At 37.8% G+C, this 12,971-nt stretch overlaps 2 protein-coding genes and 9 non-coding genes across 11 annotated transcripts in view; 5 read left to right on the plus strand and 6 right to left on the minus strand.

Annotated features, from left to right (window-relative positions):
* LOC111798812 (c-Myc-binding protein homolog) overlaps positions 1–2,042 on the minus strand; it is a 3,055-nt gene extending 1,013 nt beyond the window's left edge. The window contains exons 1-3 of the mRNA XM_023682146.1: positions 1,862–2,042; positions 1,705–1,777; positions 1,569–1,617 (exon numbers count right to left, since the gene is read on the minus strand). Coding sequence (XP_023537914.1) covers positions 1,569–1,617; positions 1,705–1,777; positions 1,862–2,008 — 269 coding nt within the window. The 5' untranslated portion in view covers positions 2,009–2,042. The remainder of the gene's footprint in view (positions 1–1,568; positions 1,618–1,704; positions 1,778–1,861) is intronic.
* Positions 2,043–2,450: 408 nt separating this feature from the next.
* TRNAR-CCG lies at positions 2,451–2,523 on the minus strand. Its single transcript has one exon. It is a non-coding gene; the product is annotated as a tRNA-Arg (tRNA).
* Positions 2,524–2,908: 385 nt separating this feature from the next.
* Positions 2,909–2,981, minus strand: TRNAW-CCA. Its single transcript has one exon. It is a non-coding gene; the product is annotated as a tRNA-Trp (tRNA).
* Positions 2,982–3,238: 257 nt separating this feature from the next.
* Positions 3,239–3,311, minus strand: TRNAR-CCG. The gene has a single exon. It is a non-coding gene; the product is annotated as a tRNA-Arg (tRNA).
* A 92-nt stretch (positions 3,312–3,403) lies between these two features.
* Positions 3,404–3,476, minus strand: TRNAR-CCG. The gene has a single exon. It is a non-coding gene; the product is annotated as a tRNA-Arg (tRNA).
* A 94-nt stretch (positions 3,477–3,570) lies between these two features.
* On the minus strand, positions 3,571–3,643 carry TRNAR-CCG. The gene has a single exon. It is a non-coding gene; the product is annotated as a tRNA-Arg (tRNA).
* Positions 3,644–4,403: 760 nt separating this feature from the next.
* TRNAR-CCG lies at positions 4,404–4,476 on the plus strand. Its single transcript has one exon. It is a non-coding gene; the product is annotated as a tRNA-Arg (tRNA).
* A 566-nt stretch (positions 4,477–5,042) lies between these two features.
* TRNAR-CCG lies at positions 5,043–5,115 on the plus strand. Its single transcript has one exon. It is a non-coding gene; the product is annotated as a tRNA-Arg (tRNA).
* Positions 5,116–5,258: 143 nt separating this feature from the next.
* Positions 5,259–5,331, plus strand: TRNAR-CCG. Its single transcript has one exon. It is a non-coding gene; the product is annotated as a tRNA-Arg (tRNA).
* Positions 5,332–5,705: 374 nt separating this feature from the next.
* TRNAR-CCG lies at positions 5,706–5,778 on the plus strand. The gene has a single exon. It is a non-coding gene; the product is annotated as a tRNA-Arg (tRNA).
* A 119-nt stretch (positions 5,779–5,897) lies between these two features.
* LOC111799282 (probable low-specificity L-threonine aldolase 1) lies at positions 5,898–10,655 on the plus strand. Its single transcript, XM_023682765.1, has 10 exons — positions 5,898–6,065; positions 6,245–6,691; positions 6,826–6,937; positions 7,426–7,476; positions 8,157–8,228; positions 8,301–8,433; positions 8,540–8,598; positions 9,539–9,639; positions 9,840–9,906; positions 10,380–10,655. The coding sequence occupies exons 2-10, from the start codon at positions 6,249–6,251 to the stop codon at positions 10,419–10,421; spliced, it is 1,080 nt and encodes a 359-aa protein (XP_023538533.1). The 5' UTR covers positions 5,898–6,065; positions 6,245–6,248; the 3' UTR covers positions 10,422–10,655.
* Positions 10,656–12,971: the final 2,316 nt, after the last annotated feature.

The following is a 12,971-nucleotide window of genomic DNA, read 5'->3' on the forward strand; positions in this document are numbered from 1 at the left end:
CAACCCTTATAAAGAATGCTTCTTNCCCCCCCAATTCACCCCCCTTCGGTGCCCAGCGTCCTTGCTGGCACACCGCCTTGTGTCCACCACCTCCCTTCGGAGCTCAGCCTTCTCACTAGCATATTGCCTGGTGTTAGGCTTTGATAGCAGCCCAAGCCCAAGCCCACCGCTGGTAGATATTGTCCTCTTTGGGCTTCCCCTCAAGATTTCACACCCTTATAAAGAATGATTCGTTCTCCTCCCCAACCGATGTGGGATCTCACTAGCATATCACCCGGTGTCTGGCTCTAATACCAGCCCATGCCCACCGCTAGTAGATATTGTCCTCTTTGGGCTCCCCCTCAAGATTTTTAAAATATGTCTGCTAGGGAGAGGTTTTCACACCTTTATAAAAAATGATTCATTCTCCTCCCTAACCGATGTGGGATCTCACTTGCATATCGCCTAGTGTCTGGCTCTGATACCAACTCAAGCTCACCGCTAACAGATATTGTCTTTTTTGGGCTTCCCCTCAAGGTTTTTAAAACACGTCTACTAGGGAGAGGTTTCCACACCCTTATAAAGAATGCTTCGTTCTCCTCCTCAACCGATGTGGGATCTCACAGAGGCAAACACCTTGTAGTTTATTGTTTAACTTTCTAAACATAAAACATGCTTTGGTTGAATGCTTGACAGGATTCAGACGGAGAAAGATTTGGATTCTCCTCACAACTTTCAAATAATTCAGAAAAACGAAACTAATCCAGCCTCCTCAAGCTCAAACAGACCAGAATTCGAATGAATCATGCCATTAGTTTCAATCAGAAAGTGATTAAAGGGTTCGAAAATGTACCGATACGAAAGTTTAGGAATCAAAATAAGATAAAAACATTGTTTAGACAGCTTGTAACTAAGATCAACTATTGATTGGACAATATTAGTAGAACATTATGAGATTTGATAATGTCAATGTTCGATGATGAAAGTCACACATCGGCTAATTTAGTGAATGATCATGAGTTTATAATCAACGAATACTCTCTCCATTGATATGAGGCCTTTTGGGGAAGCCCAAAGCAAAGCCATGAGAGCTTATGCTCAAAGTGGACAATATCATACCATTGTGGAGAGTCGTGTTTGTCTAACATGTTATCAGAGCCATTAAACTTAGTCGTGTCAATAGATTGGTAAATTCTCAAATGTCGAACAAAGGACTCCAAAAGAAAAGGAGTCGAGCCTCCTCCAAGGCATATTCAAAAAATGACTAAGACTCCAAAAGAAAAAGGAGTTGAGCCTCGATTAAGGGGAGGCGAGGGGAGGCGAGGGGAGGTGTTGGATGATGAAAGTCACACATCGGCTAATTTAGGGAATGATCGTGGGTTTATAATCAACGAATACTCTCTCCACTGGTATGAGGCCTTTGGGGGAAGCCCAAAGCAACGCCATGAGAGCTTATGCTCAAAGTGTACAATATCATACCATTGTGGAGAGTCGTGTTCGTCTAACAGTCAAACGAGATATTAGGTGCGAAATTAATAGCCAGAACAATGGTTAACTTCACCTAACAAAAGCTCAAAGCAAGAACTTACTCGAGAGCAGAGGAAGGCTTATCGTTTTGCTCAAACAACGCAACCAGAACTTCAACCAGCAAAAGAACGCAGAAAAGAAAATGTATCAAAATTCAAACGAAATACGGACTGAAGCATAGAAATGGTGAGAATCAACCTTTGGTGAGAGCATCAACAACGCCATTAGACTCCAAATACTTCCTAAATGCTTCCTTCTTCGCTTCTTTTTCCTAAATCGCAGAAAAAGGGGTTCGAATTATGAACAAGATAGAGCGATTCAAGAAATTGGGTGTGTCGATTTCGCTAGATCTGACCTGGATGTGTCCCATGGGGAAGAAATGGAGGTTCCTCCTCCACAGTTGCTTGCAGGTTGGGTGTGCGATTGTTTGATGGAATCCGTCCCCATTTTCGCAAGAATATTGGCTTAGGGGCCTGCAGGTGTCTGAGCTTTTGCCCCGCATAGCGACTTGAGCCTTTGATTACCGTGGCCCATGATCGTGAGTTTCGCCATAGCCCAACATGACTGGATTATACAAAGCATGGAAATGCCTAGAATTTTCTTTTATGTTTCGAGAAAAATTCAAACAGTAGTTGAAAAATTCAAACAGTAGTTGCTAGTCATATCCTCTGAGCTACAAGGTCGAGCTATCTTCACTCGATCCGTTCCCAAAGTACTCTAAAAAGGAACCTTTCCTCTCTCGATCCATTTACCGATTCATTGTCATTATTACCATCAATACATGAATGAAAACGGTCTGAAAGGAACCTTTCCTCTCTCGATCCATTTACCGATTCATTGTCATTATTACCATCAATACATGAATGAAAACGGTCTGTTTATCGATACCTCATAAATTATCTACAAATGTTTTAATATTGTTTTACAAAAAGGAAAAAATTGATCATTCATGATGGGACTCGAACCCACAATCTCCTGCTCCGGAGGCAAGTGCCTTATCCATTAGGCCACACGAACCAACTGGTGATAGAAAAACTAAGCCTTAAAATTAGACACTTTAAATATATCAAAGTAATAATTTTTTAAATATATCAAAGTGTAATATTTTAAAAGTATCGTTCATGATGGGACTCGAACCCACAATTTCCCGCTCCGAAGGCGAGCGCCTTATCCATTAGGCCAAAACTAGGCCCTAAAAATTAGACTTATTAAATATAACAAAGTGAAAAAAAAGAAACATTCACAATGGGACTCGAACCCACAATCTCCCACTCCAGAGGCGAGCGCCTTATCTATTAGGCCACGTAAACTCTTTTGGTGATAAGAAAACTAGGCCGTAAAATTAAAATTATTAAATATAACAAAGTGAAAATTTAAAAAATTAAAAAAAAATAAAAAAAATCGTTCACAATGGAACTCGAACCCACAATCTCCCGCTCTGGAGGCGAGCGCCTTATCCATTAGGCCACGCAAACTCTTTGGTAATAAGAAAACTAGGCCGTAAAAATTAAAATTATTAAATATAACAAAGTGAAAATTAAAAAAATTAAAAAAAAATTAAAAAAATCGTTCACGATGGGACTCGAACCCACAATCTTCCGCTCCGGAGGTGAGTGCCTTATCCATTAGGCCACGCAAACTCTTTGGTGATAAAAAAACTAGGCCGTAAAAATTAAAATTATTAAATATAACAAAGTGAAAATTAAAAAAATTAAAAAAAAATAAAAAAAATCATTCACGATGGAACTCGAACCCACAATCTCCCGCTCCGGAGGCGAGCGCCTTATCCATTAGGCCACGCAAACTCTTTGGTGATAAGAAAACTAGGCCGTAAAAATTAAAATTATTAAATATAACAAAGTGAAAATTAAAAAAATTAAAAAAAAATAAAAAAAATCGTTCACGATGGGATTCGAACCCACAATCTCCCGCTCCGGAGGCGAGCGCCTTATCCATTAGGCCACGCAAACTCTTTGGTGATAAGAAAACTAGGCCGTAAAAATTAAAATTATTAAATATAACAAAGTGAAAATTAAAAAAAATTAAAAAGAAAATAAAAAAAATCATTCACGATGGAACTCGAACCCACAATCTCCCGCTCCGGAGGCGAGCGCCTTATCCATTAGGCCACGCGAACTCTTTGTTTGCCGAATCTTTACATTTATATTTATTAAAATATAATATCTTTTTTCCAATGATAAATGTTCCAATCTTCATATTAAATTTGAATAAATACATTATTTTAATATATAAAATCATTAGCAAAAATATTTTCTTAAATATATGTCTTAGTCTCTGGTGAGATTTAATATTTTTATATTTTTAACGTTTTTTTGTAATTAAGTTCTCAATATAATTTGGCTGATAATAAACCTACCTTATACGATATTAATTCAATTGGTAATAAATTTAATAATTTTCGCTACGAAATTTTATAAATATGATTTTAAAAAATTTATATTTTTTTTTTCGTGGTGATGATCAAATCATTAACTTTTAGGATGATAATTAGCCACTTCCTTAACTAAATCGAGCTCTCTACTAGATTCGATCTTACACTGAATGCATCTACGTAGTTCAGTCCATTCTCTACCTCGTTGTCACATTATAAATACCCATTTCATCAATGACAACACTAACCTCCCTTAACCGTTTTTATGTCTGTCATCGTCAACATCTTTTTTAATTCTATCTGCACACGGTAACCTTCCCTCCTCCCGTTATCTACGTTGTCATTGAAATTTTAAATTATCTATAAGTTAGTTTTGATTAAAGTTTATTAAATAATAATAATTTCATATAAGAAAACAACATGTAGATAACCTAAAAAACAAATTAATCAAAATGGTTTTGAAATTAATTAATTATTAATAATATTAGCAGCCAATCATCAATTGGTTCGCGTGGCCTAATGGATAAGGCGCTCGCCTCCGGAGCGGGAGATTGTGGGTTCGAGTCCCATCGTGAACGACCAATCGTTTCCTTTATCTTTTTTTTCTTTTTGTTGATATTATGAGTTTTGTTTTGTTTTTTTTTTTATATTATAATTTTGGTATTCTTTTTAATTTGATTTTTTTTTTTATGGTTTTTTAAAATAAGCTAATTTTTTTTACGAAAGTAGAGGGTTCGCGTGGCCTAATAGGTAAGGCGCTCGCCTCCGGAGCGGGAGATGGTGGGTTTGAGTCCCGTTTTTTTTTTCTTTTTGTTGATATTATGAGTTTTGTTTTTTTTTTATTTTTATTTTGGTATTATTTTTAATTTGAATTAATTTTTTTTTATGGTTTTTTAATATGAGGTAATTTTTTTACAAAAATAGAGGCCACGCCTCCGGAGCGGGAGATTGTGGGTTCGAATCCCATCGTGAACGATCAAATTTTTCATTTTTTTTTCTTTTTTTGTTGATATCATGAGTTTTGTTTTCTTTATTTTAATTTTTTTATATTATAATTTTGGTATTATTTTTAATTTGAATTAATTTTTTTTATGGTTTTTTAATATAATGTAATTTTTTTACAAAAATTATACAAAAATAGAGGGTTCGCGTGGCCTAATGGATAAGGTGCTCGCCTCCGGAGCGGGAGATTGTGGGTTCGAATCCCATCGTGAACGATCAATTTTTTTTTTCTCTTTTTTGTTGATATCATGAGTTTTGTTTTCTTTATTTGTTAATATTATAATTTTGGTATTATTTTTAATTTGAATTTTTTTCTATGGTTTTTTAATATATGCTAATTTTTTTACAAAAATAGAGGGTTTGCGTGGCCTAATGGATAAGGCGCTCGCCTCCGGAGCGGGAGATTGTGGGTTCGAGTCCCATCGTGAACGATTTTTTTTTTTTTTATAAAGAAATAGGATGTTTTACATTTTTTTTAAAGTAGAATTTCAATTGTTTATTATAAAAAAATTTAAACAAATACAATGTTTTTTTCCTATGAACAAAGGGTTCGCGTGTCCTAATGGACAAGGTGCTCACCTCCGGAGCGAAAGATTGTGGGTTCGAATCCAATCGTGAATGATCTTTTAGAAATTAAAAGAGTTTTGTGTTTTCTTTTTCTTTTTATTGATATTATGAGTTTTGTTTTCTTAATATTAATTTTTTTAATATTATAATTTTGCTATTCTTTTTAATTTTTTTTTTTTAAATTTTCTATGGTTTTTTAATATGCCATTTTCTTACCAAAATTATATAGAAATAGAGGGTTCGCGTGGCTTAATGGATAAGGTGCTTGCCTCCGGAGCGAGAGATTATGGGTTCGAGTCCCATCGTGAACGATTTTTTAGAAATTACACCAAATATTGAAAAAATTTAAATCTTATTTGAAAATGTGAACACTATACAAAAAAAGGGGAAAAAAAGTTGTAATAATGATATGCACACTGAATAATTCTTGTTGGGACAGGTCAGTTTCTTTGAATCGTCACTACTTTTGATCATATCTCGTCAGCTTCTTTCATGGGGTTTTGATCCTTTTGATTCCTTCACAAACCCTTTACTCATAATTTCACGTGGAATCTGTATGTAGGTGAACTCCTCGTCATTCCTCTGCTGCTCAAGAACTGTAAGAATTCTTCCCCTGTTCTTCCTCCTCCGAAGAATTTTGATTTCTTTTGGGGTTTTGATTTTGATTTCCAATTTCTGCATATCATTTCAAGAGATGGGTTTCTTGAATAATCGATAGAAACTGAGGAACCCCTTTTGTCTGAACTGATTTTTCTTGTTACCCTTTGTTTCATTTAGTAAAATGGTGTCGAGAACTGTGGATCTTCGTTCAGACACCGTCACGAAGCCAACAGAGGCGATGAGGGCTGCAATGGCGAGCGCGGAGGTTGATGATGATGTATTGAAAAACGACCCAACTGCGTTCCGATTGGAAACAGAAATGGCGAAGATCATGGGGAAGGAGGCGGCTCTTTTCGTGCCTTCAGGCACTATGGGGAACCTCATAAGTGTTCTTGTTCATTGTGAAATTAGGGGTTCTGAGGTCATTCTTGGGGATAATTCTCATATCCATATTTATGAAAATGGAGGTATTGCAACCATTGGAGGGGTTCATCCGAGGACTGTTAGGAACAATGGAGATGGAACTATGAACTTGGATTTGATTGAAGCTGCCATTAGAGACCCTCGAGGAGAGCTTGTGTTCCCAACTACAAGGCTTATTTGCTTGGAAAACTCACATGCTAAGTAAGGATTTGTCTTTTAGAGGCTTATTAGATACAAATTGGAGAATTTAAAGGACAAAATCTATAATATAACTTGATTTTGAACTGCTTTGAAAGTGCAGGGCTTAATTATTATAGTACTTTTCTAAAATGCAGCTGTGGAGGTAGATGTCTCACTGCGGAATATACAGACGGGGTCGGCGAATTAGCTAAGAAGCATGGTTTGAAGCTTCACATTGATGGTGCTCGTATTTTTAACGCCTCAGTTGTATGTAGAATGACTGAACTCCTTAATAGTAATAACGCCAATCGTATTCGAACCTTAATCTTCTTGTTTTGTTTAATTGTGTCCGAACTTGGAAACCTAAATTCGAGTCGCTCTTGAATTGATAAATAGTAGAGATGTGCATTTTGGCTAAAGATGAACACATTTGTTCTGCATCTGTTTAGAATGGTGTGTGTTAAACATAGGTGATCACTGATCACTGACCAGAATCCTTGAGAAAAACAGAGGTTTTTGAGCTGCTATCATTGAAAACTCTCCATTTGATGTAGTTTTTTGTTTGTCCTTGTTCTAGCAATGGTTTTCGATGTGAAATCTGTGTATTGCTTCGTACGTTTTTCCTCCATTTGTCATCATTTAGCGAATCTTTAGGCTTCGAAGTTCACGTGTTTGAGAACTGGATCGTCTATATTTTATTTTCGCAGGCGTTTCGTTTGACAATAATCATCAATCCATTGTTTTTGTGTTTCCAGGCACTTGGTGTTCCTGTTAACAGGCTCGTGCAAGCGGCTGATTCTGTATCGGTATAATTATTCACCCAGCTTTGTTATCCTTAATCAATTTCATTCTTAAAAACTCTATCCCCTGTTTTGTTCGTCCAGTCTAGAAAGTTTCAAGGAAGCTATCTTTTAAATTATCGTTAAATCCAAAAGTTTGAGCCGAGAAATTTGAGTACATGTAATGACCCTAAATTTTTTACTTAATCTCGGGTCGTTACAATTGGTATTAGAGCTAGACACAGGGATGATGTGCCAATGAGGAGACTTAGTCCCAAAGGGGGTGGACACGAGGCGGTGTGCCAGCAAGGACGTTGGACTTCGAAGGGGAGTGGATATGGGGGTCCCACATCGATTGGAGAAGGGAATGAGTGGCAGCGAGGACGCTGGGCCCGAAGGAGGGTGGATTGTGAGATCCCACATCGGTTGGGGAGGAGAACGAAACATTTTTTATAAGTGTGTAGAAACCTCTCCATGCGTTTTAAAAACCTTGAGGGTAAGCCTGAAAGGGAAAGCCCAGAGAGGACAATGTCTGCTAGCGGTGGGCTTGGGTCGTTACAGTACATTTATTCTTTTAAAGATATTCTTCAAATTATCGCTCCTCGTCTCTGACCGAAGTAAGAAGCATTGCTAATACATGCTTTTGTTTGTCGAACATGCCTTAGATTCGTTTGCTCAGCTATTGTTTTACTGAATTTTTGAACCAGGTATGCCTATCTAAGGGTCTGGGAGCTCCGGTTGGCTCGGTTATTGTTGGTTCAAAAGCCTTCATTACCAAGGTATATATTCACATTCCGCTCTTAAATTTGACTGCCAACACTTTCTAACAACTTGTCGTGCTTTCATTCTAGGCGAGACGGTTGAGGAAAACGTTGGGTGGCGGGATGAGACAGGTCGGTGTTCTTTGTGCTGCAGCATTGGTTGCAATTCAAGAGAACATTGTAAAGCTTGAGGGAGACCATGAGAATGCTAAGATTTTGGCTGGTAAAACCTACTCCGTTCATAATTAGGTTTCGTTCTCGCTCTCTTATTTCTCGATTCTTCCCAGCAATGAGAAAGCTAATGGATATTGCATTTGTGAATGATACAGATGGAATAAATGGAACCAAAGGATTGCATGTGGAAAGCCATTTGGTTGAAACAAACATAGTATGCTTCTGTTCATTGTTTATATAATTAGATATGAAATATTGCTTTGATATCTCAACAACTTGGATATCAATTCGAATTAGAGGATTCAAAATTACCGACCCGTTTGATAACATTAACGAAACATTACAAATTTGTTCGACACTGATTTTGTTTTTTATTTTCTGCTTTCGAAAACGATGCTGATTTACTAGTTCTCTTCAGCCTGTACTTTGGTTTTTGAAATTTGACTAAGATTTGATGTGTAACGGCCCCAATCCCACCGCTAGTAGATATTGTCCTCTTTAAGCTTTCCCTTTTGGGCTTCCTCTCAAGGTTTTTAAAACGCGTCTGCTAGAAAGAGGTTTCCACACTTTTGTAAAAGAATGCTTCGTTCTCCTCCCCAACCGATGTGGGATCTCACAATTCACCCCCGTTTGGGGCCCAGAGACGCTGGCACTCATTCCCTTCTCCAATCGATGTGGAATCTCACAATCCACCCCCCTTCAGGGTCCAGCGTCCTCGCTGACACTCATTCCCTTCTCCAATCGATGTGAGACCCCCTAATCCACCCCCCTTAGGGGCCCAGCATCCTTGTTGGCACACTGCCTCGTGTCCACCCTCCTTCGGGGCTCAGTCTCCTTGCTAGCACATCGCCCAGTGTCTAGCTCTGATACCATTTGTAACGACCCCAAACCCACTGTTAGTAGATATTGTCCTCTTTGGGCTTTTTCTTTTGGGATTCCCCTCAAAGTTTTTAAAACGCGTTTACTAAGAAGAGGTTTCCACTCTTATAAAAGAATGCTTCATTCTCCTCCCCAACTGATGTGGGATCTCAAAAGAGTGAAAAATTAAACAGAAGCTGTTTTGTTTTCTTGTCCATGTTCCAGATTTCCTTCTTTTCTGGTCCATGATTTTTCAATCTATATTGACATTGAAATTATAATTGCTTTCAATCCAGATATTCGTAGATATAAAAGAAAACACAACAATTACAGGGGAGAAACTATGCAAGATCTTGGAAGAACATGGCATACTTGTATTGCCAGAAAGTTCATCGAGGTTTGTTTTCAGTCTTTCGATGTCCCGTAACTTTTCTGCCTCGTCTCGTTGTTCTCACGATTGTTAAGATCCATAAACGTCCATTTTAGAAGCGTATGATGAACACTCACAAAGAAACACAAAGACAAACTCCTTTGCATGATAGAAATTTCTTGGTTTACCACTTTGTCTGAACTCTGTGTGTGTTTGTTTGTGTTCAGGATTAGAATTGTGCTCCACCACCAAATTTCAACATCTGACGTACAATACACCTTATCCTGCTTCCAGGTGATCACCATTACAACACACCATCAAATCTTGTTTGTGTTTTCTTTTTGTTTAAGTTCTATGTTTATTTCATTTTTACCATTACAACACACCATCAAATCTTGTTCGTACTTCCTCTCGCGTCTGCTAGGGAGAGGTTTCTGTACCCTTATAAAGAATGCTTCGTTCTCCTCTCCAACCGACGTGGGATCTCACATTTTGGTTCTCATGGCTATCTTTCTTAAACTATTTAATGATATCGAAATATAACACGTCGTTCATTCATTTATCTAATAGGCGGATATCTGCATGAAACAAGAGTTCAAAGTTACGTTTAGTAGGATAATCATTTATTTGACTAGTAGGTGTTAAAATGACTTTCCATGCAAAGTTAAACACTAAAGCGAGAACGTTTAGAAGTAAGAGAACTAAAATAGAATTTAAACTTCTTTTTAAAGCCAATGTACATAATTCCTCTCATTCTATTGTCACAGCAAGCAATGGCTGGAACATTTACAGATGAAACCGGCGTGTAAATAGACAACAAGGTGCTCGACTCGAGCCTTTTCTCCGTTTCTCTTTAGATGTACCTTCTCTGTGATCTGTAAGTAGTCTGTTTATGCAACACTAATACATATCAATCTCTGAAACATCATGACAATCAGTAATTTCTTTGTGGATTTGTTAAGAGTATACTTGGAAAATATTCATAGAATTTGTGGATAATGCGGAGATATTCTGTGAAACCCCACGTCGATTGACATTTTTTATAAGAGTGTGGAAACATCTCCTTAGTAAACGCTTATTAAAAACCTTGAGGGGAAGCCNTAGCAAATATTCATAGAATTTGTGAATAATGCGGAGATATTCTGGGAAACCCCACGTCGATTGACATTTTTTTATAAGAGTGTGGAAATATCTCCTTAGTAAACGCTTATTAAAAACCTTGAGGGGAAGCCTAGAAGGGAAAGCTCAAAGAGAACAATATTTGCTAGCGGTGGGCTTAGGCTATTATAAATGGTATTAGAGCCAGACACCGAACAGTGTGTTAGCGAGGACGCTGGGCCAAGGGGAGTGGATTATGAGATCCCACATCGGTTGGAGAGAGGACGAGACATTCCTTGTAAGGGTGTGGAAACCTCTTCTTAGCACACACGTTTTAAAACCTTGAGGGGAAGCCCGAAAGNCTAGAAAGGAAAGCTCAAAGAGAACAATATTTGCTAGCGGTGGGCTTAGGCTGTTATAAATGGTATTAGTACCAGACACCGAACAGTGTGTTAGCGAGGACGCTGAGCCAAAGGGAGTGGATTGTGAGATCCCACATCGGTTGGAGAGAGGACGAGACATTCCTTGTAAGGGTGTGGAAACCTCTTCTTAGCACACACGTTTTAAAACCTTGAGGGGAAGCCTAGAAAGGAAAGCTCAAAGAGAACAATATTTGCTAGCGGTGGGCTTAGGCTGTTATAAATGGTATTAGTACCAGACACCGAACAGTGTGTTAGCGAGGACGCTGGGCCAAGGGGAGTGGATTGTGAGATCCCACATCGGTTGGAGAGAGGACGAGACATTCCTTGTAAGGGTGTGGAAACCTCTTCTTAGCACACACGTTTTAAAACCTTGAGGGGAAGCCCGAAAGAAATAGCCCAAAAAAGACAATATCGACTAGCGGTGGGCTTGAGCTGATAAGTTTTTGAGCATGTAGGTATATATATATATATATGTGGTAGGTCTAGCTGTCCTGATTTGAACAAACCTACCAACCTAAACAGGTTCTTTAATGGCAAAGTTTTGGTGATAGAAGATGCCAATCTGATCTATTCATTTAGGGTATCCCTCTGATGTTTAGGGCAGCCCTAGAATGTAGGGTTTACATTCCCAGGTGTGTGTGTAGAATAGCCTGTTTCCTCTTCATTTGATCAAACATGGAAAAGCTTTTGGAACCCTTTTTTTTAGTTTTCTTTGTGTCCTTTTGGAATGTCATGCCTTGTAGTTTGTAATTAATGCCTGATATGATATGAAGGTTACCTGTTGACTGTGAATAGAGATATCAAATGCAGCCACTTTGTGATTAATGTTGGACTATACCCCTTTCAAATCCTTTACCTACTTCTTTGGTTCTTCTAGGTCGGAGATTTGAATCTCGACTTATTACTATTTTAACCCCGTCTGGTTTAGTTCTCGAGAGCTTTCTACATAACTTTTAATCGTTTGAGCGGTGTTATACTGGGATGAAGTGAAAAAGGAAGAATGGGTATCTGCACCCGTCTCGACCTGTTTGAGATGGGTGAAGTTAAACATCAACGTATTTTCACATTTTCTTCACTAATTTTTTCGTTACCCCTAATTTTGTTTTGGAATCGAGTTATAGAGTTGAAATGGAGCGAAAGTGAGTTGTTAAGAGAATATTTAAAATTATGATCGATAAATATTATTATTTTACTTTTTGTTCTTTTTAAGGTTTTTGAATCTCGTCTCTCGAGAACAAGTATATTTTAACAATTGAATTATACTAAAAGTTACAATTAAATCCAAAACTTCTACAAATTTAGAAATCAAAACAAAAAGATTGAAATTAAGTGTCAGTCACTTTATTATTATACGAGCTTAAACAACAATAATAAATTGACAAGTTTTTAAAAAAGTTTAACAGAAGATTAAAACATCGATTTTTGTATGGTAATCAGTGATTTATTCATTAAACTATGTTTGAATTGACCATAATATAGTTTACACGTAAGTGATTTTCGTTTTCTCTACCCTTCTTACCTTGAAAAAACAGGGGCACCTTGCGTCCTTGAACCGATAACTATCTTTCGGCTAATCTAGCCTCCTCCGTCCCTCGAGACCAACAAGGGGTAGTACAGAAATATTCACCTGTTGTCCATTGACTACGCTTTCGACCTGATCTTAGGCCCTGACTCACCCTCCGTAGACGAACCTTGCGGAGGAACCCTTATGTTTTCGGTGCATTGGATTCTCACCAATGTTTGCGTTACTCAAGCCGACATTCTCGCTTCCGAACGACTTAGCATTGTTATTAAAAAACCTGATAGCATTCTCATGCAACATCAAACACAGTTATCTCT

Source organism: Cucurbita pepo, chromosome LG07, assembly GCF_002806865.2.
Source record: "Cucurbita pepo subsp. pepo cultivar mu-cu-16 chromosome LG07, ASM280686v2, whole genome shotgun sequence".
Classification (NCBI taxonomy): domain Eukaryota; kingdom Viridiplantae; phylum Streptophyta; class Magnoliopsida; order Cucurbitales; family Cucurbitaceae; genus Cucurbita; species Cucurbita pepo.